The sequence below is a fragment of the Procambarus clarkii genome, chromosome 76 (genome assembly GCF_040958095.1).
Source record: "Procambarus clarkii isolate CNS0578487 chromosome 76, FALCON_Pclarkii_2.0, whole genome shotgun sequence".
Taxonomy (NCBI): Eukaryota; Metazoa; Arthropoda; class Malacostraca; order Decapoda; family Cambaridae; genus Procambarus; species Procambarus clarkii.
The window spans coordinates 12671431-12696718 of NC_091225.1; the positions used below are offsets into that span (position 1 = coordinate 12671431).

General features: G+C 46.7%; 1 protein-coding gene across 1 annotated transcript in view; it reads right to left on the bottom strand.

Annotated features, from left to right (window-relative positions):
• The window catches only part of LOC123771427 (WD repeat-containing protein 47), a 369075-nt gene that overhangs the window by 321811 nt on the left and 21976 nt on the right, over positions 1–25288 (bottom strand). Inside the window, exon 3 of the mRNA XM_045763929.2 lies at positions 20388–20519. Within this exon, the coding sequence (XP_045619885.1) occupies positions 20388–20519 (132 nt within the window). The remainder of the gene's footprint in view (positions 1–20387; positions 20520–25288) is intronic.

A 25288-nucleotide genomic window follows, 5' to 3' on the forward strand; every position in this document is an offset into this window, starting at 1 on the left:
GATAAGAAAGAGTTTAAGGCAAGCAGGGGCTGGTTTGAAAAATTTAGAAAGAGAAGTGGTATCCATAGTGTTACAAGGCATGGGGTTATGTGATGTGATTATGGAAGGGGACTCCCCTTCCAAACAGTAACTCCTCTCCTCCTCCCCCCTCCTCACCATCTTCCATACGCCTACAGCACTCGACAGCAAGGTAAGTAATAACTGGAACACAGTTTTGTAGGTTTATTTAGATGAATTAGGTATAAAAATTTAGTTTGATGTGGGGTTTTTGGGGTAGTCAGGAACGGATTAATTCATTTCCCTTTATTTCTTATGGGGAAATTAACTTCGGAATGCGAGTTTTCGGAAGGCGAGGCGTCTCCAGGAACGGATTAAACTCTTATTCTGAGGTATGCCTGTATGTTATATTAGACCAGGACATTAGCTAATGAGTTCAGACCTACCAGGGACCAGCGCCAGAACCTGGCCCCTTCAGAGAGGTTTCAGGGAGCAATGGCCCTGGAAAACCCCTTGTGGTTGGGGTTTTCCTTATCAGCCATCGACCGGGGTTAGGCACCCAGAAAGGTAGGCATAACAAAACAAACCCCACATGGTAAAAACTAAAACAAAAACCGAACATAGAGGTAGAAACTCCCTACAATCACAAGGAAACAAGGAAACAAGCAAACATCACACTTTACTGCCGCGCCAATCGTCCGCGCAGCCCTCCCCGCCCCGGGAGGGAGAGGGTGGAGCCCCGGACCTACCGCGCCGGCTGCCAAGCTCCAGTTCGGAAGCTAAGCTTCAACCAACGCGAAAAAAACGGCGACCAGTGGGAGGGAGGGTTGCCAGGGAGCCTCCGGGGCTCACCCAGAAAATGGCGTTTCATTACATTCAACGCTGGTTTTCTGTGGGGAGCCCCTACGGCTCCCAGGAGCTTCATACCCAAAGAGAAGGAAAAGAAAGGGCTAACCCGGGAGGCGGCCGCCACAAACTCTGCAACGCAAAGCCACGACAACCGGCGCAAACCTGCGACCCAAGGCAACAAGAACGCCCAAGAGCAGACGCGCATAAGGATGGGCGGCCAAGAACCTGTGCGACCCACAAAACCCTGTGCCCGAAATGAGCCCGAGACGTCACCAACACAGTGGCAAAAGCTGCAAACGGCTGAACAGCACGGGCGCAAAGACAGACCGCAGGCTGGAAGAATGAAAACACTGCGGACGACCTGGGAGACTCGAGCCCTGAAAACAGGGAACGAAGGAACCGGATCAACCACAGTGCATCCCCAGACACGGTACGCCGGCAACAGCAAAAAGCACAACCGGACAACACAGGACGCACCCCCCCGGCCAAACCAATCAAGTACCAAAACCCCAAGAACCCCTCCGGAAAGCAGCCGTCTCAACCGTCGCCAGGACAGAGAAAGGCTGCACACCTATAAAGCTACCACCAGTACCAAAGAGCAGGAAACTGAACCGAAGGGGCTACCACAAACTGAGGGGAAGATAAGAAGGCACCCTGAACAAGGACCAGGATGGCTCAGGCGACGCATGAGCAGGCTGGAGGGGAAACAAAACACGAGAAAACGTATGAAAAGTCATACTGTCGCCAAGACGAAGCTCGCAGGTGGGACACCGTCAACAAAGCCACCTGAACATCATAGAGATGGTGATACCTGCGTCAAAATACCAGATGCGAAGAGCCAAGGAGAAGGCTGAACCAGTCACGGACAGGACCGATTCGGCCTACTGAAAGAGGCGGAGCCTCAGGAAAAACGCCCCGGGTATGGACACCTATCAAGCAGCGTCTGAAAAGAAGGCCGGGCCGGCCACCATGGAACCATAAGGACTGCTCTCGTGGGAATGGGCTGCAACTGAGCCAGAATCCGAAGCAACAGCTGGACCGGGAGAAGAGGAACAGGTACCCCCCACCTCGACCAGTCCTGCCGAAAGCATCCACCATGAAGTCCTCGCAGGTGGGAAAGGGCGCCACAAAATGGGCGACGCCTAGACCACGCTGACCCGAAGACGTCCATGGCCAGGAGTCCATACGCCCGACAGAGCCAACAAAACGAATCGGCGACGACTGGCCAACCCACGAAGAGGAATGAACCGAGACAGCTGTCCGCCAGGACGCAGGACACACCCCGGACATGAACCTCACGGTTAGCCAAACCCCTGTGGTTCCGGCAAGAACCACCAGAGAACAGTCCGAACAGAGCTGAATGGTAGAGTACCTAGTGACCCAAACCCTCCGAAGCGCAAACCAGACAGCCATGAACACCCGAACCGTGCTGTGAGCCCGCGGACAGACAGACTCCATCAACCTCGGCTGACCTGGTGAGCACTGGTCACAAAGCCCCAGCCGAGAGACAACCCGTCCGTGAACACATCGAGCGAAGGCTCGGGGAGGTGCCAAGGCACGGAACCCCGAAAACCCCAAAGAGGAAGCTGGTGACGCAGCACCAACACAAGATCCCCGGAGGAACCCAATGAATGCAAGAGGCGGAAGGGGAATCTCCTCAGGAACCAACAGACGCTGTAGCCAAACCCGACTCCGCGGGCAGACAAGCACGCCGAAGTGCAGACTCCCGCACAACCGCCCAAGCAACCGCTGAGCAACCCGGGACCCCCTCCTGTACAGCCAAAGGCGGGACCACAGCCGCAGTAACACTTCTGGAGGGAAGACAATGAGGGGCCCAAGAGCCTTAAACAAGGCCCAGGTCCGAACCCGGGACGGAAACAGATGGAAAAACCTCCAGATCACCAGGAAACCAAACCCGGCGATCTGGAAAGAACCATCCCCTGGCGAGCAGACAAGCGGACTGACTGGGAGCCCACACCAGCCAATCGTCGAGGTAGGCCAGACACCGAATCTCAGACTCAGACAGGGCACTAAGATCCGGTAAAGATGCAAAAAGTATACGAAGTGCCCATTACAAAATAGGGAAGGCAATAAAAACAGCAAATCTGAAGCCCCACCACCAACCGTGCCAGTCCCAGAAAAACTGGAGAGGAACGTGCCAAGAACTGACCTGGAGGTCCAGGGCCACCATCCAGGCACCCGCCCCAACAGAATCCGAACAGGAGACAACAGTCCTCCGAGGAGGGCATAGGATCCAGGGCGCAGACTGAAGAAGTCCAGAAGAACTGCAGACGGGAAAAGCTCATGACTGCAAAGAGCAGACGGGAACCCCAGAAGGATGGGGCGGATCGACCACGCCCCACGCACCCACGAAGAGAAAATGACGAAGCGCAGGGGAAGAAGCCCACCCCGCCAGCTCTGAACCCCCCCAAGGGGGAGAAGCCGTCCTCCGACGCCAGCAGAGGCCGGAAGACAACCCAAAGCGCCCACCAACAGCGGGACCATACGAGAGGCAACAGAGCAAGCTGCTCCCCCAACGCCCAGTCAACAGAGAAGGGAACAGAACCCCTTCCGAAAGAAAAAGTACACTACCTAAGTCATGATGAGAGACTACGGGAATTAAACCACACTTCGCTGGAAGACGAAGAGTGAGGGGGGACCTGATCACCACATTCAAGATTCCCAAGGGAATCGACAGGGTTGATAAGGACAGGCTATGTAACACAAGGGGCACATGCACTAGGGGACACAGGTGGAAACTGAGTACCCAAAAGAGCCACAGAGATAGAAGAATTTTTTTTTTTTTTTTTTTTTTTTTTTTAGTGTCAGAATGGTAACAGGAAAGCACTAGGAAGTAATGTGGTGACTCCACACACAAGTAACGAGGCTGACCCCCATACAATGTCACATGTAGACATGATAGAGCCCAATAGGCACAGGAACCTATACACCTGTTGATAGACGGTTGAGAGGCGGGACCAAAGAGCCAGAGCTCAACGCCCGCAAGCACAACTAGGTGAGGACATATATAGTAAAAGTACAAGACGCCGACTAGTGGGCAGAGAGCACCACGCCGGCCAGGCAAAGAAGGCACAAAACTGCATCAAAAGGCCCACCTCGACAGCAAAACTGCAAAGTCCCAGCACGACCACAACATGTGCCAAGACCCAAAAAGATCAGTCTGCAAGCCAGGAAGACCCCGGAAACCCAGAAGGCAGAACCGGGTCACACGAGGAAACAAAGTCCCCTGAACCCACAAAAGGGGGCCCAAGAGGAAGAAACCTCCAGAACGAAACCAAGGAACCCAAAGGAACCCAGAATCGAACTAGGGGGAGCCCAAACCACCACATTTTGCCAGCGGAGAACACCACTGAAAGGCAAAGCACAGCCCCCAGCAGAACCCCCTTGGAAAACGGTCCCAACAGACTGAAAACCGAGGGACAAGGTGTGGGAGCAAGCATACCAGCCAGGGGCACTGAGCCTAAACCCAAAGGCCCAGACCCAAAACAGAAAAATTGGAAAAACCCGGTGTAAAATCAACACCCAAACGTTCCCAGAGGAACAGGCAACGGCAAGAAAACACCAGAAAAACAAAGAAACGACAACAGGAGAACAAAAACCCTGAAAAAAAATTGAAAACTCACCCGAGACGCTCGCTCGCACACGCACACCCAGACGCATGTAAACAAACCACAACGCTGCCCTGGTGGCCACGCCGTGAAACCGGCAGACGAAAATGGCCGCCAGCAGGGGCTGTGACTGACGCTAAATACACAAAAACACGCCAGCAAATGTGGGAAGCTAGCAGACTGGATGGGCGAAAAACGCCGCCCAACAGCAGAAAAACCCCAGCAGGGGCAAAACCGCCCCAGAACTGCTAGCAGGCATCCCCCACAGCCTCGGGAACCAACAACAGAGGCCCCGGGGCAGAGCCGTCCTCCAAGCCCTCCGCCCTTAAAGAAAAGCAAGAGTCCATGGGAAAGGCAACAAGAAAGGGCCGCTGGTAAGACCCAGAAGCCTTGGCAGGAGGCACAGGCTCAAACCTCCGTCCCCAACCCGAACGGGGCAGCCCCCGAAAACCGCCCGAGTCTCTGCCGCAACTAAACCCCGCCCCGACCCCGAAACCCGCAGACGGTCCGGAGCCGGGAACATGGAGGGAAAGGGGCAAACAGCACCTAACCAAACGGGGCGGCCACAGGGCATTCGAGTGGGAAACCAACCTAGCATGTTGCAGCAACCTAACCAAGCTTGCAACACGGATGCCGCCTGTACTCTGAACAGTAATAACATCAGGAGAGTACTGGAGAACAAGCAGAGAATCACTCGCAAGACTCCGGGTCAAGGTGTCAGTGACCCAACAGGCAGCATGACGGAGGTAAAAATGGTGACTGTCACCCAGAGACAAGGGAACAGCAACCAACGATCCCGTACAAGACAGGTTGGAACCTGGAAGACACATTCAATGGTCCCCCGAGCCCAGACAGGGGTTTCCAGGGCCCGTAGGGGTAACAACTACGGGAAGCCCGAGCAAGGTGTTGCTAACCGGTTAAGAAACCCAAACATAACAAGAGGGTAGATTATAGCACTGAAAATCCCTAAGACGTGTACAATCACAGGGGGTCCTAGCAGAGGGCCCCGTGATTGTACACGGGGCCCAGGCATGAAAAAATTAAAAACAAGAAAACCCCGCAAAAGTACACCGTCTCCAGAGGCAACAGAAACCGGCCGCTGTTTAGGTGGCAGGCTGTGCAACACCTTGACGCCCTAACCAGCACAATACCAATCCCTACCCAGGACCAAACAAGGGCCCCAAGCCCCAGCTGGCCCCAAGGGCGAGGCAAATGCCGAGCAGCAAGAACCTCTACGGGAATGGTTCCCGAATGCCCCAGGGAAGATAACCCTATTACGCAAGGGCAGTACTCACAGGGCGCTTAGGGAAGTCAGCCACTAAGTACATGCAGCCCCGCCACTGATGAGGTACTCCTGGCCACCACACAACACAACACACGGCAGTGAACGCCACACAAGGCAAACACCGCCTAGGAAACTGAGGCCAGAGAAGCGTCAATCCCGGTTGTCATTAGCGAACGAACTGAAGCTTGGCAGCCGGCGCGGTAGGTCCGGGGCTACCCCCTCCCCCTCCCGGGGTGGGGAGGGCTGCGCGGACGATCGGCGCGGCAGTAAAGTGTGATGTTTGCTTGTTTGCTTGTTTCCTTGTGATTGTAGGGAGTTTCTACCTCTATGTTCGGTTTTTGTTTTAGTTTTTACCATGTGGGGTTTGTTTTGTTATGCCTACCTTTCTGGGTGCCTAACCCCGGTCGATGGCAGGTAAGGAAAACCCCAACCACAAGGGGTTTTCCAGAGCCATTGCTTCCTGAAACCTATCTGAAGGGGCCAGGTTCTGGCGCTGGTCCCTGGTAGGTCTGAACTCCTTAGCTAATGTCCCGGTCTAATATAACATACATTAGCCCGATAAGCTCCAGGGAGCCGTAGGGGCTCCCCACAGAAAAACAGCGTTGAATGTAATGAAACGCCATTTTCTGGGGGGATGCCCCTTTCGGGTCCCCGGAGGTATCCAGGCTGATATGCTGATGTCAGACTTTGGCATCAGTCATGTGTATGGAGTTCTGTGAGCCTACCGGGGACCTTGAGCCAGACCCTGGCACCCCTCAGATGAGGCACAAGAGAACAATGAATGTAATTAAACGCCATTTTCTGGGCGAGTCCCGGAGGATCCCCGGCATCCCTCCCTCCGGTCAGCAGTTTTTACGTGTTTTGATGTCCAGCCTCAAAACTGAGAGGTGGATAGCCGGCGCGGGGGTCTGGGTCTTCCTCTCTTCCCAGAGAGGGGGGAGCTGCGCAGACAGCGGCGTGTGACGTCATACTCGTTTGCTCGTTTCTGTTTGGGGAGTTCTTTCCACTTGTTCAGTTTTTTGTAGCAATTTTCACCAGAATAGGGGTTTGCTTTGGGATGCCTACCTTTCTGGGTGCCTAACCTGGTCGATGGCAGACATAGAATGCTTCCAACCACACGGGGGTTTCTATAGTCCATTGCTCCTCGTGCCTCTGTGAGGGAACCAGGTTCTGGCTTGTGGTCCCCGGTAGGCCCACAGAACTCAGTCAATACATGACTGATGCCAAAGTCTGACATTAGCATATCAGCCTGGATAGCTCCAGGGAGCCAACGGGGCTCCCCCCCCCAGAAAAGCCCCGACCGCAGGGAGGGAGGGATGCCGGGGAGCCTCGGGTTTCACCCAGAAAATGGCATTTCATTACATTCAACGCTGGTTTTCTGGGGGGAGGGACCCCCTTGGCTTCCTGGAGCTACTTACCAAAAGACGAAAACAAGACGGACTTACCCGGGAGGCTGTCGGCACTCACTCCTCAATGCGAAGTCAAGACAACTGGCTGCAACTGCCAACCCAAGGCAATACAGGCCCGACTAGGCCCAGGAATATTCACCAGGTAGCGTGCAGCCAGGACCCTGTTCGACCGTTAAAAACCCCGCGCCCGTATGGCAGCCCAAGACATGTTACCAAAGACGGCAGCAAGAGCAGCAAACTTACGAAGGTCGCGGGCACGAGGATAGACCGCAGGCTGCCTAGACCGAATAACCCTGCAGACGACCTAGGAGACCCAAACCCTGGAACAGGGAAGAAGGGAAACTGGATCAACCCAAAGCGCATCCCTGGACACAGAATCCGTGGCACGCATGTAATAACCAAGCATCAACAACCCAAGGACCCCTCTGAAAAGCAGCCGTTTCATTCTTCACCAGAAAAGAAGGAGACAGCTGCAAACAAACTATCACCAGAGCCAAAACAGCATAAACCCCTGCACCACAGGAGAGCATGAAGCTCCACAACCCTATCCCCAGAGGTCAATGCCAACAGGAATAAAGAGCCCTGGAGAAACAATCCTGAACCGCAGGGGCCACTACAAACCGAGGGGAAGAGAGACAAGGGAGTACCCTGTCCAATGACCAGGACGGCTCAGGCGGCGCATGAGCGAGCCGGAGGTGAAACACGATACGAGGCGACAGTATTCGGCATCAGATGACGGTCCTGAAACAGCTACGAGAGAAAGGACAAGACAACCATAACAGAAAATGAAGTACACCTACGAAGAGACAAAAAAGAAACGTTAGGACCAACAGGAAACTTCATACTTCCCCCGAGACAAAGCACGCAGGTGGGACACCATTAACCAAGCCACATGATCATACAAATGGTAATAGACTAGAGTCGAAAATACCAGACGAGAAGACTCGAGAAGAAGATCGAACCAAACCTCATAATGGACCAAACCGATCTGCTGAAAGAAGTGGAGCCACGGGAAAACCCCTGGGTTCGGACACCGAGCAGGCAGCGCCTGAAACCAAGGCTGGGCAGGCCACTAAGGGGCCAAGAGGAAAACTCTCCCCTGGTAAGTCTCTAAGCGAGCTAGGACTTGGAGCAACAGCTGAACCGGGGAAAAGAGCTACAGGTAGCCCCACTTCGACCAGTCCTGCCGAAAAGCATAAGCCCCAAAGGCCTTGCAGTCAGGGAATGGCGCCACATATACTGGGAGACGCCTCCACCACGCCGACGTGAATAGGTCCACCTCCGGGAGCCTGTACGTCCGGCAGAGCCAATTGAATGAGTCGGCGTCGACAGTCCATTCCGTGGACAGGGGAATGAACCAAGAGAGGCCGTCCGCCAGGATGTTAAACACCCCCCGAACGTGAACCGCCAGGAAAGTCGAATCCCGATAACTGAGCAGGCAAGTTACCCGATGCGACCAGCCCCAAAGAACCAAGGAGCACATCGAACACCCACGGTTCAGGCAATGAACCATCGGGGAGTAGTCCGAATGGAGCCTGATCGTTGATCCCCAAGCGACCCGAACCTTTCCGAAGTGACATCCATACTGCTGCGAACTCCCGAACTGTGCTGTGGGCTCAACGGAAGGACGAACCCCACTGCCCCTGGCTAGTTGATACCTGGTTGATGGGGTTCTAGGAGTTCTTCTACTCCCCAAGCCCGGCCGGAGGCCAGGCTTGACTTGTGAGAGTTTGGTCCACTAGGCTGTTGCTTGGAGCGGCCCGCAGGCCCACATACCCACCACAGCCCGGTTGGTCCGGCACTCCTTGGAGGAAACAATCTAGTTTCCTCTCGAAGATGCCCACGGTTGTTCCGGCAATATTTCTTATGCTCGCTGGGAGGGTGTTGAACAACCGTGAACCTCTGATATTTATACAGTGTTTTCTGATTGTGCCTATGGCACCTCTGATATTTATACAGTGTTTTCTGATTGTGCCTATGGCACCTCTGCTCTTCACTGGTGCTATTCTGCATTTTCTTCCATATCGTTCACTCCTGTACGTTGTTATTTTACTCTGTAGATTTGATACTAGGCCCTCCAGTATCTTCCACATGTATATTATTTGATATCTCTCTCGTCTTCTTTCTAGTGAGTACTGAAGAGCTTTGAGATGATCCCAATAATTTAGGTGCTTTATCATGTCTATGCGTGCCATATATGTTCTCTGTATTCCCTCTATTTCAGCAATCTCTCCTCCTCTAAAGGGGAAAGTGAGTACTGAGCAGTACTCAAGACGGGACAACACAAGTGACTTGAAGAGTACAACCATTGTGATGGGATCCCTAGATTTGAAAGTTCTCGTAATCCATCCGATTATTTTTCTGGCCGACGCAATATTTGCTTGGTTATGCTCCCTAAATGTTAGGTCGTCAGACATCATTATTCCTAAATCCTTTACATGCTGTTTTCCTACTATGGGCACATTTGATTGTGTTTTGTACCTTGTATTATGTTTAAGGTCCTCATTTTTACCGTACCTGAGTACCTGGAATTTATAACTGTTAAACATCATGTTATTTTCTGATGCCCAGTCGAGAACTTTATTAATATAAGCGTGAAGTTTTTCAATGTCTTCAGCCGAGGTAATTTTCATACTGATTTTTGTGTCATCTGCAAAGGATGATAGGAAGCTGTGACTTGTATTTTTGTCTATATCTGATATGAGAATAAGGAAAAGCAGCGGTGCAAGGACTGTACCCTGAGGTACAGAGCTTTTAACTGCGCTTGGGCTAGATTTTATATGGATGACTGTTACTCGCTGAGTCCTGTTTGACAGAAAACTGAGTATCCAGCGTCCTACTTTACAGGTTATTCCCACTGACTTCGTTTTGTGTGCTATCACGCCATGTTATGCATTTATCGAAAGCCTTTGCAAAGTCCATGTATATCACATCAGCATTCTGTTTTTCTTCTAATGCCTCAGAGACTTTGTCGTAGTGATCAAGTAGCTGCGAGAGGCACGATCTTCCTGCTCTAAATTCATGTTCGCCTGGGTTGTGAAGGTCATTGGTCACCATGAAATTGGTGACCTGACTCCTAATCACTCTCTCAAATACTTTTATTATGTGCGACGTTAGTGCAACTGGTCTATAATTCTTTGCCAATGCTTTGCTCCCTCCCTTGTGTAGAGGGGCTATGTCTGCTACTTTAAGTGCATCTGGTATCTCCCCCGTGTCCAAGCTCTTCCTCCACACTATTCTGAGTGCCTGTGCTACCGGCACTTTGCATTTCTTTATAAATATTGAATTCCATGAATCTGGAATTCATGGAATTCCAGATTCGGAATAGAGTGCATGGGCATGTTTTCAATTTCTCTTTCAAAGTCTAGTACGCTCGTGTTGATATTGTAACACGGGTTTGGGTTTCTCTCTTTTCTTCCTTCTTTCTACTCCCTCTACCCGTATTCTTACTTTTATTTCTAAACCAAGGGACTCCAAAACTTTTACCAAAGCCAACTCCACGCCACGTGGTCCTAAGACGATTGACCGACTTAGGATTCTACACCCAGTATGACGTGACCTAAGCTCTGAACAAAACCCTAGAGTCACCTCTGCTGCCACCACCAGACCAGTAATACAAGAGCAATGATCGAGGTCTGGATCGATCACGCTAATTAATCAACCTAGGGGCTTGATCCCCACTATAAACGATGACCTTGAGTGTGGAATAAATTACACGGTAATGATAATTCCGATTCGATGTTAGAATCGGCGCCCAATGCAACTCTGCCTCGTGTGGACCACGTGACCAGGACAAGTATACACATAAAACACATGGAAACAATAAAATGCAAATTAATAACAAATTTAATTTATTAAAAGAAAACTAAAACAAAATCTAAATGTGTTCACTCCCTATCACTTTAACACTCCCTACTTGACCTGAATGGCAAATGAGAAGACTATTTCTATACATAACCATAGCAACTATACCTTGGGCGACCAGCTAGATGTCTTGGGGAGAGGTAAGATGTTTGACCTCTCCCAGCTGCTCCCGTATCCACACTGATTTGTCCTCGTCTGGCCTAGCCCAGACTAGAACCTTGTATCCTTCCGCCTAGTCAGTCAAAGTTCTACCAAGTTACTAGCCAGGTTTAAGTTATAACAATTAACCTCTGTTGTACTTAATTGATCCAGACTGGTTGAATTATTTTACTGAATTAAATTACACAAGCCTCTAACGGCAGAGCTGTTCCCGATCACAAAGATGGTTATTAAAACTTTGAGAAATAGTAGACCTGTCAACCCCTGATGACCTATGACCGCCGGTCACTCCGCTTTAAAAGTTAGATCTGATTCGTGACGTCACTGATGGTGACTTAAACTCAATAATTAGAATACTCTTGATATTGTGTCCAGTACTATTATACAATACAATTTTAATGCAAAATGAATAAAGGCTAATTTTCTCTAAATTCCTGAATACTATAGGATGATTCATTATACGCAGATATGAACAAAGCGTCGGTTATTTCCACCGCGAATTCCCCTGGGGGTCAGGTCACCATGCGGCTCAGCTTCCCATTCTCTTTTGTCGATAAACCACTCTGGATAATTCTTACAACAGCCTAGTTTGTTACAACCCCCCCACACAAGCACTTAGTAAACCTTGTTAATTTGTTAAAATTCACGAGGTTTAGTATCCAAACCCACAATTCAACTCATGCCACAAACAAAAGCTAACCTAACTAATAAAATTTGACAAATAATAGTCCAACATCATAATAAACATGTTCATATTTCATAAATTTCTCAGCTGTCAACTGACAGCAATCCTCTAATATCAGGAAACATACATCCTATCCTTACTGACATAGCTAAATAACATGTCCCTACTCTACCATCAAAAACTAGCTATTAAACTCTCTTGGCTCTTCACTAGCCAAGTCCATGTGTCCTCTAGAGCCGGCCACACCGTGCTCAAACAAACATTAAAGTTATATCATCAGACTGAACTTTCAGTCATCCGGGAGCGTACTACGGAACTATCAGTTCACATCCGTGTACTACCCACTCCCCATCAATGTCAACCTTGACATGTCAAGGAACACACCTAACGTTTATTACATGTATCTAAAAATAAAAAAAAATTCCTATACTATATCACAGGTTTCAGCTGACTGTACAGCCAAGTGTTCTCACTCACTAGAAGTGTCAATGTTTATATTGGTCCGCCTCTCCTGTGTTCAAACATTCTGAAAAAAATAGCACAACATAATTTTCCATAACCGTTTGTTCTGGGCTGAGACAATTACACAGGGGCTTCGATTTTGATTACTGACCAATTTATAGAGTAAAATTCATATATTATACCAGAATTATTATTTTAAATCTGTTTTTCAACATTTATAAAGAATTGATTCTAACTCTGTTTTTCAACATTTAAACAAAAGTGTCCAGATGTTCTTTACACAGATGTTCAGAGCCAACTTTGTTGTTTTGTATCAATTGTTCATATTGAGTAATCGAAAAAAAAAATCGATGCTGCTGGATGCTGAATGTAGTCGCTGACGATGACATAAGAACATAAGAACATAAGAACAAAGGTAACTGCAGAAGGCCTATTGGCCCATACGAATAGGAGCTGCCTGCAAACACAAACAAACAAAATATCGGTGTCGATCTTGCTTCTTCTCATGTGTAGACATCAATACCTGGTCCTCTTGTACTCCCATCCGGTACTCCTGAATGACGACAGAGTGTAGTAGAGCGGAGTGCCAAGTGACAGCTGTAGAATACTGTTACTTCGGCCATTAATCTTGCTCTCGACAGTCCACACGCCTTCGTATCAATCACAGTTCACACGGCAGTCTTGATGTTAAACTTGACGTCGCAGATGACCACAGCAGAGCAGGACTGGATGTACCAACGGTGTCTCTTAGCAGGAGTGATGTTAGAAGGTCGTAGAGGCGGGTTGCTTGTTTGCAGAACAGGTGAATCTCGTCTTCCATCATTGCTCACGTCATCTCAGGCGTTTCTTGATGTCACCAGGTTACTAGGCCGTAAACACCAACTGTGTATACCCTCGTACCGCCGACTTTAGGCCAAAGGAGACAATTTTGCGACCTTCTCAAAGCCCGTGTTACACCACGAAAACCCAAACTAGAAACCCAAACCCGTGTTACAATATCAGTTATATTTACAGGGGTTTGGATATCCCGCATAAAGAAATTGTCTGGATCTTCCACTTTCATGTTGTTTATTGGAGTGCTAAGCATGTCCTCATACTGCTTTTTTAGGATTTCACTAATTTGTTTGTCATCCTCCGTGTATGAACCTTTTGGTCCACCAGGCTGTTGCTTGGAGTGGCCCGCAGGCCCACATACCCACCACAGCCCTGTTGGTCTGGCACTCCTTGGAAGAAACAATCTACGTTCCTCTTGAAGATGTCCACTGTTGTTCCGGCAATATTTCTTATGCTCGCTGGGAGGGTGTTGAACAACCGTGGACCTCTGATGTTCATACAGTGTTCTCTGATTGTACCTATGGCACCTCTGCTCTTCACTGATTCTATCCTGCATTTTCTTCCATATCGTTCACTCCAGTACGTTGTTATTTTACTCTGTAGATTTGGGACCTGACCCTCCAGTACTTTCCATGTGTATATTATTTTGTATCTCTCCCGTCTCCTTTCTAGTGAGTACATTTGGAGGGCTTTGAGACGATCCCAATTATTTATGTGCTTTATCTCATCTATGCGTGCCGTATATGTTCTCTGTATTCCTTCTATTTCAGCAATCTCTCCTGCTCTGAAGGGGGAAGTGAGTACTGAGCAGTACTCAAGACGGGACAACACAAGTGATTTGAAGAGTACCACCATTGTGATGGGATCTCTGGATTTGAAAGTTCTTGTAATCCATCCTATCATTTTTCTGGCTGATGCAATATTTGCTTTGTTATGCTCCCTAATCGATAGATCGTCGGACATCATTATTCCCAAATCCTTGACATGCTGTTTTCCTACTATGGGCAGATTCGATTGTGTTTTGTACCCTGTATTATGTTTCAGATCCTCATTTTTGCCATATCTGAGTACCTGGAATTTATACCTGTTAAACATCGTGTTATTTTCTGCTGCCCAGTCAAAAGCTTTGTTAATATCTGTTTGTAGTTTTTCAATGTCTTCAGAAGAGGTAATTTTCATGTTGATTTATATATCATCTGCAAACGATGACACAGAGCTGTGACTTGTATTTTTTCAATATCTGATTTGAGAATAAGGAACAGCAGTGGTGCAAGGACTGTACCTCAAGGAATAGAGCTTTTAACTGCGCTCGGACTCGAGTTTATTTGATTTGACTGTTACCCTTTGTGTTCTGTTCGACAGGAAATTGAGTATCCAGCGTCCCACTTTACCAGTTATACCCATTGACCTCATCTTGTGTGCTATCACTCAATGGTCACATTTGTCAAATGCCTTTGCTAAGTCTGTGTATACAACATCTGCATTCTGTTTTTCTTCTAATGCCTCAGTGATTTTGTCTGGCTGGTCTGGTGAGCACTGGTCACAAAGCCCCAGCCAAAAGACGATGCGTCTGTGAACACATCAAGCGAGGGCTCGGGAAGGCGTCAAGGCACTGAACTCCGGAAAATCCGAAGATGACGCCGACGATGCAACAGCCGACACAAGGCCCCTGGGGGTCATCTTGAGATCTAGAGGTCATCTTGAGATGATTTCGGGGCTTTTTTTAGAATCCCCAACAACACAAGTGATTTGAAGAGTACAACCATTGTGATGGGATCTGATCTGATGGGAAGAGACACAGATGGGCCACCATGACCCGGGTAAGGCGTGTGAACACGCAAGGTGCCAGGTCCAACCCGAACGGAAGACGACGAAAGCAGTAACAGAGATGCCCCACAACAAAACCAAGCCAATCCCTGAACCCCAAATGAATTGGGACGTGCCAATACACGTCCTGGATGTCCAGGGACCAAGACATCCAAGACACCATACAAGCGCCCGGCTCCAACAGAAGAGTAGTCACCCGAAAAGTGGGGCAATAGACCCAGGGGTTCAGACGGAACAAGTCCGGAATGAACTGCAGGTCCGCACAGTCCCGTTTCGGGACTGGGAACAGACGGGAAACCCACCTGAGGGATGCCATCGTTTCGACCACGCCCAAACATACCCACTCCGAGATGACCCGACAAAGTGCAGGAGAAGAAGCCAGCCCTGCCAGCCCCAAACACCCGAAGGAGGAGGGGCCATCCAACACCACTGCAGGTCATCAGAAATGACCCAAAAAGCCTACAAATCATGAGACCAGGTGTGAATGAACAGTGTGAGCCTCCCCACCATCGCCCCGTCAATGGGGGCGAACCCGCGAAAGGGCCGATGCCCCTTGCGAGAACCCAACTAATGCACAGAGCAATCACCGCACCAACCAGATGAAGACGGGTCCAAAGGTGGCACCAGTGGCCTATCATGACGAGAGGAACCCCAAGCCCTGGCACAATCCAGCAATGGGACCTCCCCCGCCCCCTCATGTAAACCTGGACCAACGTCAGTGCCTTGCGCCACTCAAGCGCATGGGTACGACAGAAAATACTCCAAGCATCCAAAGACAGCACAGGGAAGTCCACTAACCAGGATGACTCCGGAACCTCATAACGAACCCAGTTGGGAGATGAAGACCCAAACTTGAATGAAGATGGATCCATTATAGAGGCATAATCCGGGTCGCGCAGGAGGTAAGCCGCAATGGCCACCCGCACCTCATGAGGCAGGATGCAGGAAGTCAAAAACCTCTAGAAAGACAGAACCGATGAACCCGAAGGTAAAAAAAAAAAAAAAAAAAAAAAAAAAAAAAAAAAAAAAAAAAAAAAAAAAAAAAAAAAAAAAAGACAGGTTAGATAACAAGAACCTTTCACACTTGAGATGCTATACCGATGATGATACTTTTCAAGAAGCTAGTGCTCTCTAGAGTGGAATACTGCTGCACAATGACAGCCCCTTTCAAAACTGGAGAAATTGCTGACCTGGAGAGCGTGCAGAAATCCTTTACTGCTAGAATCAACTCAGTAAAACATCTAAACTACTGGGACCGACTAAAGAGCCTAAATCTGTATTCTCTAGAGCGCAGGCGGGAGAGATACATAATAATTTACACATGGAAAATAGTAGAGGGGCTTGTCCCAAACCTGCACACAGAAATAACAGCACATGAAACCAGAAGGCATGGCAGGATGTGCAGAATACCTCAGTTGAAGAGCAGAGGTGTAACAGGTACTCTGAGAGAGAACTCTATCAACATCAGAGGCCCGAGACTGTTCAACACGCTTCCACTACACATAAGGGACATAACTGGCCGACCCCTCACAGTGTTCAAGAGAGAACTTGACAAACACCTCCAAAGGATACATGATCAACCAGGCTGTGACTCATACATCAGGCTGCGAGCAGCCGCGTCCAACAACCTGGTTGACCAGTCCAGCAACAAGGAGCTCTGGTCGACGACCGGGCCGCGAGGTCGCTGAGCCCCGAAGTCACCTAAAGGTAACCTCAAGGAAGGGATATGGAACCAAACCCGGGGAGGGGCCAACACTAAATCCAACTCGTACGCAGAGGGGGGAAAAGAAAACCCTACTCCTTGCAACAGTAAGTCCCGCTCAGAGGGGTAGAAAAACCCAGACGGGTTCCAACGGGGCCCAAGACCCCCAAGTCAGCTCCTCCCCAACCCCAGGAACCTCCACACCAGGACCCTGGGCCGAGTTGTCCTCCAAAGCTGTGGCCTCAAAAGAATAAGCCGAGGCAGGCAGAAATGGGGGGCCCAATGGTCAGACCCTGACGCCACGGTTGAAGGAACCAACTCGAATGCCTCCGTTGGCACCCCGGACGAGACAACCCACGAGACTGCCCGATTCTCAGAAGCTTCTAAACCCTGCCCCGACTTCGAAGCCCTTAGATGCTTCGGAGCTGGAAGCCAGGGGGGAAAGACCAGAATGCACCACAGCAGGGAAAGAACGAGGGGGTGTTGACTGAACCAAGGTCAAAGCGAGCAACACCCCCAAGTCCGGGTCCCTATCAACAAAACGGGGCAGCCTCGGGGCTTCCAGGTTAGCAATCAACCTAGTGTGTTATAGCAACCTATATCTAGCATGCCATGCCTGAGCTGCCTGCAATCGGATAGAGTAATCAGTGGACTGGGCACTGGACTGGGTGTACTGAGTCACTAATAGGCAACAAAACTCGCAGAACTATGGGTCGAACGTGTCACCAACCCAACAGGCAGCATGACAAAGAGACAAAAACAGTGAGTCACCCTGAGACAAGGGGGACAGAGCAACCCTCAAACTTGCCCATGGTGAGAGGGGACCTAGGGGGGTCGCATCTATCGGACCCCTTGCGTTCCCGAGGGATTTGCCAGGGCCCTAAGACTGGTGTCGATAGGGGAAAGCCCAGGCAGGGTACTGCAAACTAGTGCCCAAGTCTACCAATCAAACTTCTAAAAGCTGAACCTTTGGGACGTGTCCACTCACTGGGGCCTAGCAGAAGATACCACCAAGACCCCAGAGAGATATATATTATGAAATACAGGGGCATCCAACAGAAAACAGACCCCCCCCCTCCAGGCAGAAAACAAAAACAAAAGAAAAACCCCAAAAGAGGACAACGTACCCAGGCGGAACAGAGCCATCCGCTATAACAGGTGATAACTAGCTGTGCAGAACCCTGCACCCCTACCAGTGCAAACTACCCTTTACCCTAAGGTAAACAAGAGAGGAGGAAACCCCCCAGCACACTCAGGGCAGTCAATTACCGAGCAGCAAAAGCCAGAGGCAGACCCCAAGGTGACTTGTGGAAGATGGCCCCAAGCCCCAAGGGCGGTACTTACAGGGCACTTAGGCAAGGCAACCTTAACCACTTAACTGCGCCAACCAAGTTTTCTCGGTTGGCGGGAAACTGCGCCAACCGAGAAAACTCGTTTTGATTTTTCGTAACCAATTCTAAATGTGTACGAGGTTGGTTGTGTACGAAATGGACTCTTAAGACCTCCAGTGAGAGGCAGCCATCTTGGAAAAAAATCCCAGAATGCCCTGCTAACTGGGTTAGTACTGAATGAGCAACCGTGGGTGGCGCACGCGCCTCTGGCTCCCAAACACCTGTCCGACGCAGTGTTGAAAGATAATGCTCTGTCGGTGAAATTCAAACCTTATTGTTTGAAGAACATAAGGGTCATAATATTGGGGAAGCCAGGCGCAATAAGGACCTAACACAAAGGTCGGATGCAAGTGATACAGCACCTATAAGGACGATATAGCGAGCGTATCCAGTTGTAGCTCTGAGCATCACCCTTGCAATCCTATGCTATTTATTTAGATGATACTTAGATGAATCGTTTTCTGCGTTCAGTGATGATGCATCTGATACAAATAGCATAGATGAACAGTGTTAGCGGCTTCCATGGTGGTGTTTTCCATAGATATTTTCAAGAATACCTGAATCTCTTTCCAACTGACGGACACTCTTGAGGCTAACTGAATCTCTTCCTGACTGACGGACACTCTTGAGGTAAGCTGAATCTCTTCCTGTGTGGGACCATACAAAGCAATCTTTTCAAGACTACCTTACAAATTGATCTTTTCCTACAATCTTTTCAATACTATCTTATGCTTTACAAGCTTGGTTACATACAACCTACAAGTTCTAAAGCCAAGGGTGTACGTGAGTGCGTTATTTGCAAGCACACAGAATGAAGAAACAGGAAGCGAAAATTTATCTGTACCTGGTGCACTGAGAGCGAAGTCGCGCTGTGTACCATGGACTACTTCGTTGATTATTAAACACTTCGAAGTACTGAGTGTGTAATACAGTGTGTTACTGTGTAAATAGTGTGTGAAACTGTACATATTGTAATTTTAGTGAATTGTTAACAGGTAATATTGCGACAATAAACATTTATTGTGGACACATTACTGACACATGTATCACAGTTCCATGGAACATTATGAACGTTCTACTGTATACATATTGTAAAGGACACAAATATACATCATATACGCTAAAAAAAATAATAAAACCGCATTGGAAATACATAAAACAAATAATTGAAAATATATTTGTGGCAACACCCGGTGCTTGAATGGCCCGCGTGACAGTGTCTGGGCGAGTCACGCACGGGCGACCAGGCCCTGATGACGTCACAGCGCATCTTGCCCACGTCCCCACAGCCAAAGTAAGTGGAATTTGGTACTTATTTTTACATAGGAACGTTTACGTTCAGGGAAGGGAATTTATCATTTTACGAAGAAAAAAGAATTTTTGGGGAACACTTCATTTCATGCGCACTGGGAGAATTTCTCAATAAACTCCACGCAGCACGGTGGTTTAGCGCATGTAGCCTGAGTACCTGTGAATATTACTCACAGCCCAGGCACCACGCTAAAGACAGCACTGAACATAAGAATCAGGAGCTGGAGTCACACAACCAATCCTCAAACACATCAGCCAAGACCTGAAGCTGTGGGTAGCCGGCGAGAGGGATCTGGGGCTCCGCCTTCCCCCCTCCTTGGTAGGGGGGGGGACTGTGCAGACGGCAGTGCGGCACATGATGACATCTTGCTCATTTGCTTGATTTTCTTTGGGGAGTTTTATCCACTCATTTGACTTTCAGTAGTAGTTTCCACTAGCACAGGGGTTTGTTTTGAGATGCTTATCTTTCTGGGTGCCTGACCCTGGTCGATGGCAGATACAGAATGCTCCAAATCACATGTGCAATTCTATAGGCCATTGCTTTCGTGCCTCTCTGAGAGGGCCAGGTTCTGGCTCGTGGTCCCCGGTAGGCCTAAGAACTCCATTCACACTGACTGATGCCAAAGTCTAATATATCCATATCAGCCTAGATAGCTCCAGGGAGCCAAAGGGGCTCCCCCCAGGAAAAAAAAATAAGTCGAGTGATTAACAGTCGAGAGACGGGTCAAAAGAGCCAGAGCTCAACCCCCCGGAAGCATAACTAGGTGAATACATTACATACATAGAAGACATTGGAAGGCCAAGTCCCAAATATAATGGTTAACACAGTGTCCCTTGTCATGACCATTGTGACCATTTGGCTTAATTGTTAGTTCACACATGTATAATGGATAACTTACTGTGAATAAAATAGACACTGAAATATACAAGTTTGTTGGTTTCCCAAGATATGTTCCAGTAGAAGACACAGTATACACACTTACCTTGACTAGTTCATCAACAGCACCTTCTTTACTGGGATTAGCAGGAGCTTCAGCTTTGATACACAACAGTTCATAGTACTTGTATTTCAGCACAATAAAGTGGAACTTCTTGGTATCAAATGCATCAATAGCCTGAAAATAAACATAAGTACATGCACTTTACTTAATATGGACTATAACAAATAAACAAGTATATGATGAATAAAGTGAGGTCCACAGTGGAAGAGGTTGAGAGGATCAGACACACGCACAGATACACTTAGTGGAGCCACCACATCAAAGATAACGTGTACATGTACTTGGAGAAAGCATAACAAAGTTAAATACATCGTGACTGGAGAACGATGAGCAGGTTTGGAGTCGGTGGAATATTAAACGTTGTATAAAGTTTTTAGTGAAGAAACAAGGCTTGTTTATGAGTTTATAGAGCAATGAGTAACTGAGCCTACAATGATGGAAAGTTGTGCATTTCCCTGAGAGTTATGTGGTGTACACTATACATATACATAGAGGGGGAGGGTCATAAAAGGTGTCACATTAATAACATTAGGCAAGGGTGTAAACCTAACGATGTATGACTGGATTAAATATTGTAAAGAATATCATATATAATAAACTTGTAGATAAGATATGCAGATAATACAGTTCTAACATAGAATTAGAATGATACTGTAAATAAATTAGCTGACAGTTTTGATGACATACTACTTGTAATCAGTTCCGCAAGTTTTATTCCCCCTAGGCCTGCCTGGAGTCAGGCTTGTCATGGATAACTTGATCTGAAAGACTGTTGCTTGCAGTAGTCTACAGACCCGCATTCAGATCATTATGGCACAGCTGCCCCAGCACTTCTTGCAGGAACTTCTCCTATTGTCTCTTGAAAACTTACAACTGTATCAAGGAACTTTTGTTATATATGGTGGAAGGAAGTTGAAGAGCAGCAGACCTCTGATGTTCAATGTTCTTTCTGCCTATGACACTTCTACTCCTCACTGGGCCTATTTTGCATTTTCTACCATATATTTAATTTCAGCAGGTTATTACTGTGTTGTGCGTATTCCTGGTCTTCCAGTATCTTCCTTGTATATATAATGTGATATCTCTCTTGTATATTTTCATGAGATTGTATTTTGATTGCTTTGAGACAATATCAGAAATTTAGGTGCACTACTTTGTCTATATATGATGTATATGTTCACTGAAAATCTATTTCAGAAATTTCTCCTGCTTAGACTGAGGAACTTAGTATCAAACAAAACTCATGTCAGGAAAGCACATTTTATGTGAAAGGTGAGAGAAGTGTGGACTGTGATGGAATCACTGGAGTTGAAGCTCTCATAATTCACTATCTTATTCTTGACTGATGTTACATTTTCTTGGTTATGCTCACTAAACATTAAATCATCTAACATCATATCGCCCGAGTCTTTTACGTGCCCTCTGTGAGGAAATCTGATTGCATCTTGTAATCTGTATTCCATTTAAGTTTGCAATTTTTACCATTACTAAATACTGTACCACATTTGAACTTTATCATTGTTAATAACCACATTCCAGTATTTAATAGTGCCCAGTGGAAGACTTTCTTGATATCTGTGAAGATTTTGAGCAAAGGACGACAAACAAATTTTTGTTGTCTGATATAATGACAAAGAGTTGTAGTGCTATGACTGTTCCCTGGGGCATGGAGATTATCACTGTGCTGGTACTTGAATTTGTTTGAATGACTGTTGCTCTTTGCATTCTGTTTGACAGGAAATTAAATATTCATTTTCCCCATTTACCTGTTATTCTTTTGGACCTCACATTATTGGCTATTACTCAACGATCACATTTGTCAAATGCTTTTACAAAATCCATGTATACAACATCTGCATTTTGGTTTTGTTCTAATGCTTCTGTGATTTCATCATAATGGTTCAGAAATAGAAACAAATCTTCCAACACTAAATCCACCTTGACCTGGATTGTGTACGTAATTGTTGCTATAAAAACAGTAGGCCCCAACTCCTAATCACTCAAAGACTTTAATGTGTTATGTAAGTGTGACCAGTCTAATCGTTTTTCAAACAATTTGCTACAGATGTACCTAATGTAGCCAAGCTACATTTGCCAATTTAAGTGCTTTTGGTGTGTCGCCAGGTATCCATACTACGAGTGTCGTGATACTGATACTTGACATTTCTTTATAAATGTGGAGTTCCAGGAGTCAGGGCCAGGCGATGAGTGAATGGGCATGTTGTCAATTTATTTGTCAAAGTATGCTGTGTTAGTGTTAATATTAGTTATATTGTTCAAGTTGTGATATCATTTATGAAGAAGCTCCAGATCTTTAACTTTCATGGTGTTTATAGTGGTATGAAATATAGACCATAATTTTTTTTTCAGGATTCCTCTAATTTCTGTCATCCTGTGAATATAAGAGTCTGCAAATAGTGAACAGTGAGAAATGTAATTCAATTTAAATTTAAAATATTTTTCATAAATGGTTGTACACTTGTACAAATGTACGCCCAGTTTACAAAATTTCAAGTAATGTACAGTGTTGTACTTTATATATTTATACAAGAAAAACAGCACTGAATGTAATGCAATGGCATTTTCTGGCAGGTCCTTAGTCGCTCCTTGGTGCTGGATAGTTCCACCAAATTAAATCCATGCAAGGCCCTTGTGAGTCATTGTAAGCCTACTGGGAACCAAAGGTCAAAACCTGCCCCCCCCCCTCCTACTCTATACAAGTGCAAGAAGGAAAAAGAAAAAGCCACCAGCAAGGTAAACAGAACATAGATAATGTGAAACAAGATACTGAACCAAACGAACCACCTGATTGTGAAGCAGTTCATTTATTAGTTCCATCTCCCCAGATAAGAACATAAGAACATAAGAACAAAGGTAACTGCAGAAGGCCTATTGGCCCATACGAGGCAGCTCCTATTCTATAACCACCCAATCCCACTCATATACTTGTCCAACCCGTGCTTGAAACAATCGAGGGACCCCACCTCCACAATGTTACGCGGCAATTGGTTCCACAAATCAACAACCCTGTTACTGAACCAGTATTTACCCAAGTCTTTCCTAAATCTAAACTTATCCAATTTATATCCATTGTTTCGTGTTCTGTCCTGTGTTGATACTTTTAATACCCTATTAATATCCCCCCGGTTATGTCCATTCATCCACTTGTAAACCTCTATCATGTCACCCCTAACTCTTCGCCTTTCCAGTGAATGCAACTTAAGCTTTGTTAATCTTTCTTCATATGAAAGATTTCTAATTTGGGGAATTAACTTAGTCATCCTACGCTGGACACGTTCAAGTGAATTTATATCCATTCTATAATATGGCGACCAAAACTGAACTGCATAATCTAAATGGGGCCTAACTAGAGCAAGATATAGCTTGAGAACCACACCAGGTGTCTTGTTACTAACGCTGCGATTAATAAATCCAAGTGTCCGATTTGCCTTATTACGAACATTTATGCATTGATCCTTTTGTTTTAAATTCTTACTAATCATAACTCCCAGATCCCTTTCGCAATCCGACTTCGCAATCACAACACCATCTAGCTCGTATCTTGTAACTCTATCATCATTACCTAACCTCAGAACTTTACATTTATCAGCATTAAACTGCATCTGCCAATCCTTTGACCATTTCAAAACCCTATCTAGATCAACTTGAAGTGATAGTGAGTCCTCCTCCGAATTAATTTCCCTACCGATTTTCGTATCATCGGCAAATTTGCAAATGTTGCTACTCAAACCTGAATCTAAATCATTTATATATATTATAAACAACAGAGGTCCCAGGACAGAGCCTTGAGGCACTCCACTTACAACATTTTCCCACTCTGACTTGATTCCATTTATACTAACTCTCTGTTTCCTTTGGTATAGCCATGCCCTAATCCAGCTTAATATAGCACCCCCAATACCATGAGACTCTATTTTTCTAATCAGTCTTTCATGTGGCACTGTATCAAAAGCTTTGCTAAAGTCAAGGTATACAACATCGCAATCCTTACCACTATCAACTGCCTCAACAATGCTAGAATAAAAAGATAACAAATTTGTTAAACATGAACGGCCATTTATAAAACCATGTTGCGACTCAATTATTAATTTATGTTTTTCAAGATGAAGACGAATTTTATTTGCTATTATAGATTCGAGTAACTTTCCCACAATAGACGTTAGGCTAATTGGTCGATAGTTAGACGCAAGTGATCTATCTCCTTTCTTAAAAACTGGTATCACATTAGCAACTTTCCAAAACTCTGGCACTCTGCCTGACTCTATTGATTTATTAAATATGGTTGACAGTGGGTCACAAAGCTCCTCTTTGCATTCTTTAAGCACCCTAGCAAACACTTCATCCGGCCCTGGGGATTTGTTTGGTTTGAGTTTTACTATTTGTTTAAGAACATCCTCCCTGGTAACTGCTAAACTCGTCAACCTGTCCACGTCCCCACCCACATAGACTTGTTCGGCTGAAGGCATATTGTTAAGTTCCTCTTTAGTAAATACAGATACAAAATATTTATTAAAAATACTACTCATCTCTTCATCACTATCTGTTATTTGACCTGTCTCAGTTTTTAATGGACCTATCCTTTCCCTAGTCTTAGTACGATATAACTGAAAAAACCCTTTAGGATTTGTCTTTGCTTGCCCTGCTATGCGAACTTCATAGTTTCTTTTTGCTTTCCTTATCTCTTTTTTAACATTTCTAACTAGTTGTACGAATTCCTGTTCTAAAGTGACCTCCCCATTTTTAATCCTTTTGTACCAAGCTCTCTTTTTACCTATAAGGTTCTTCAAATTCTTTGTTATCCACTTTGGGTCATTAGTATACGATCTATTCAATTTGTATGGTATACTACGTTCCTGTGCTTT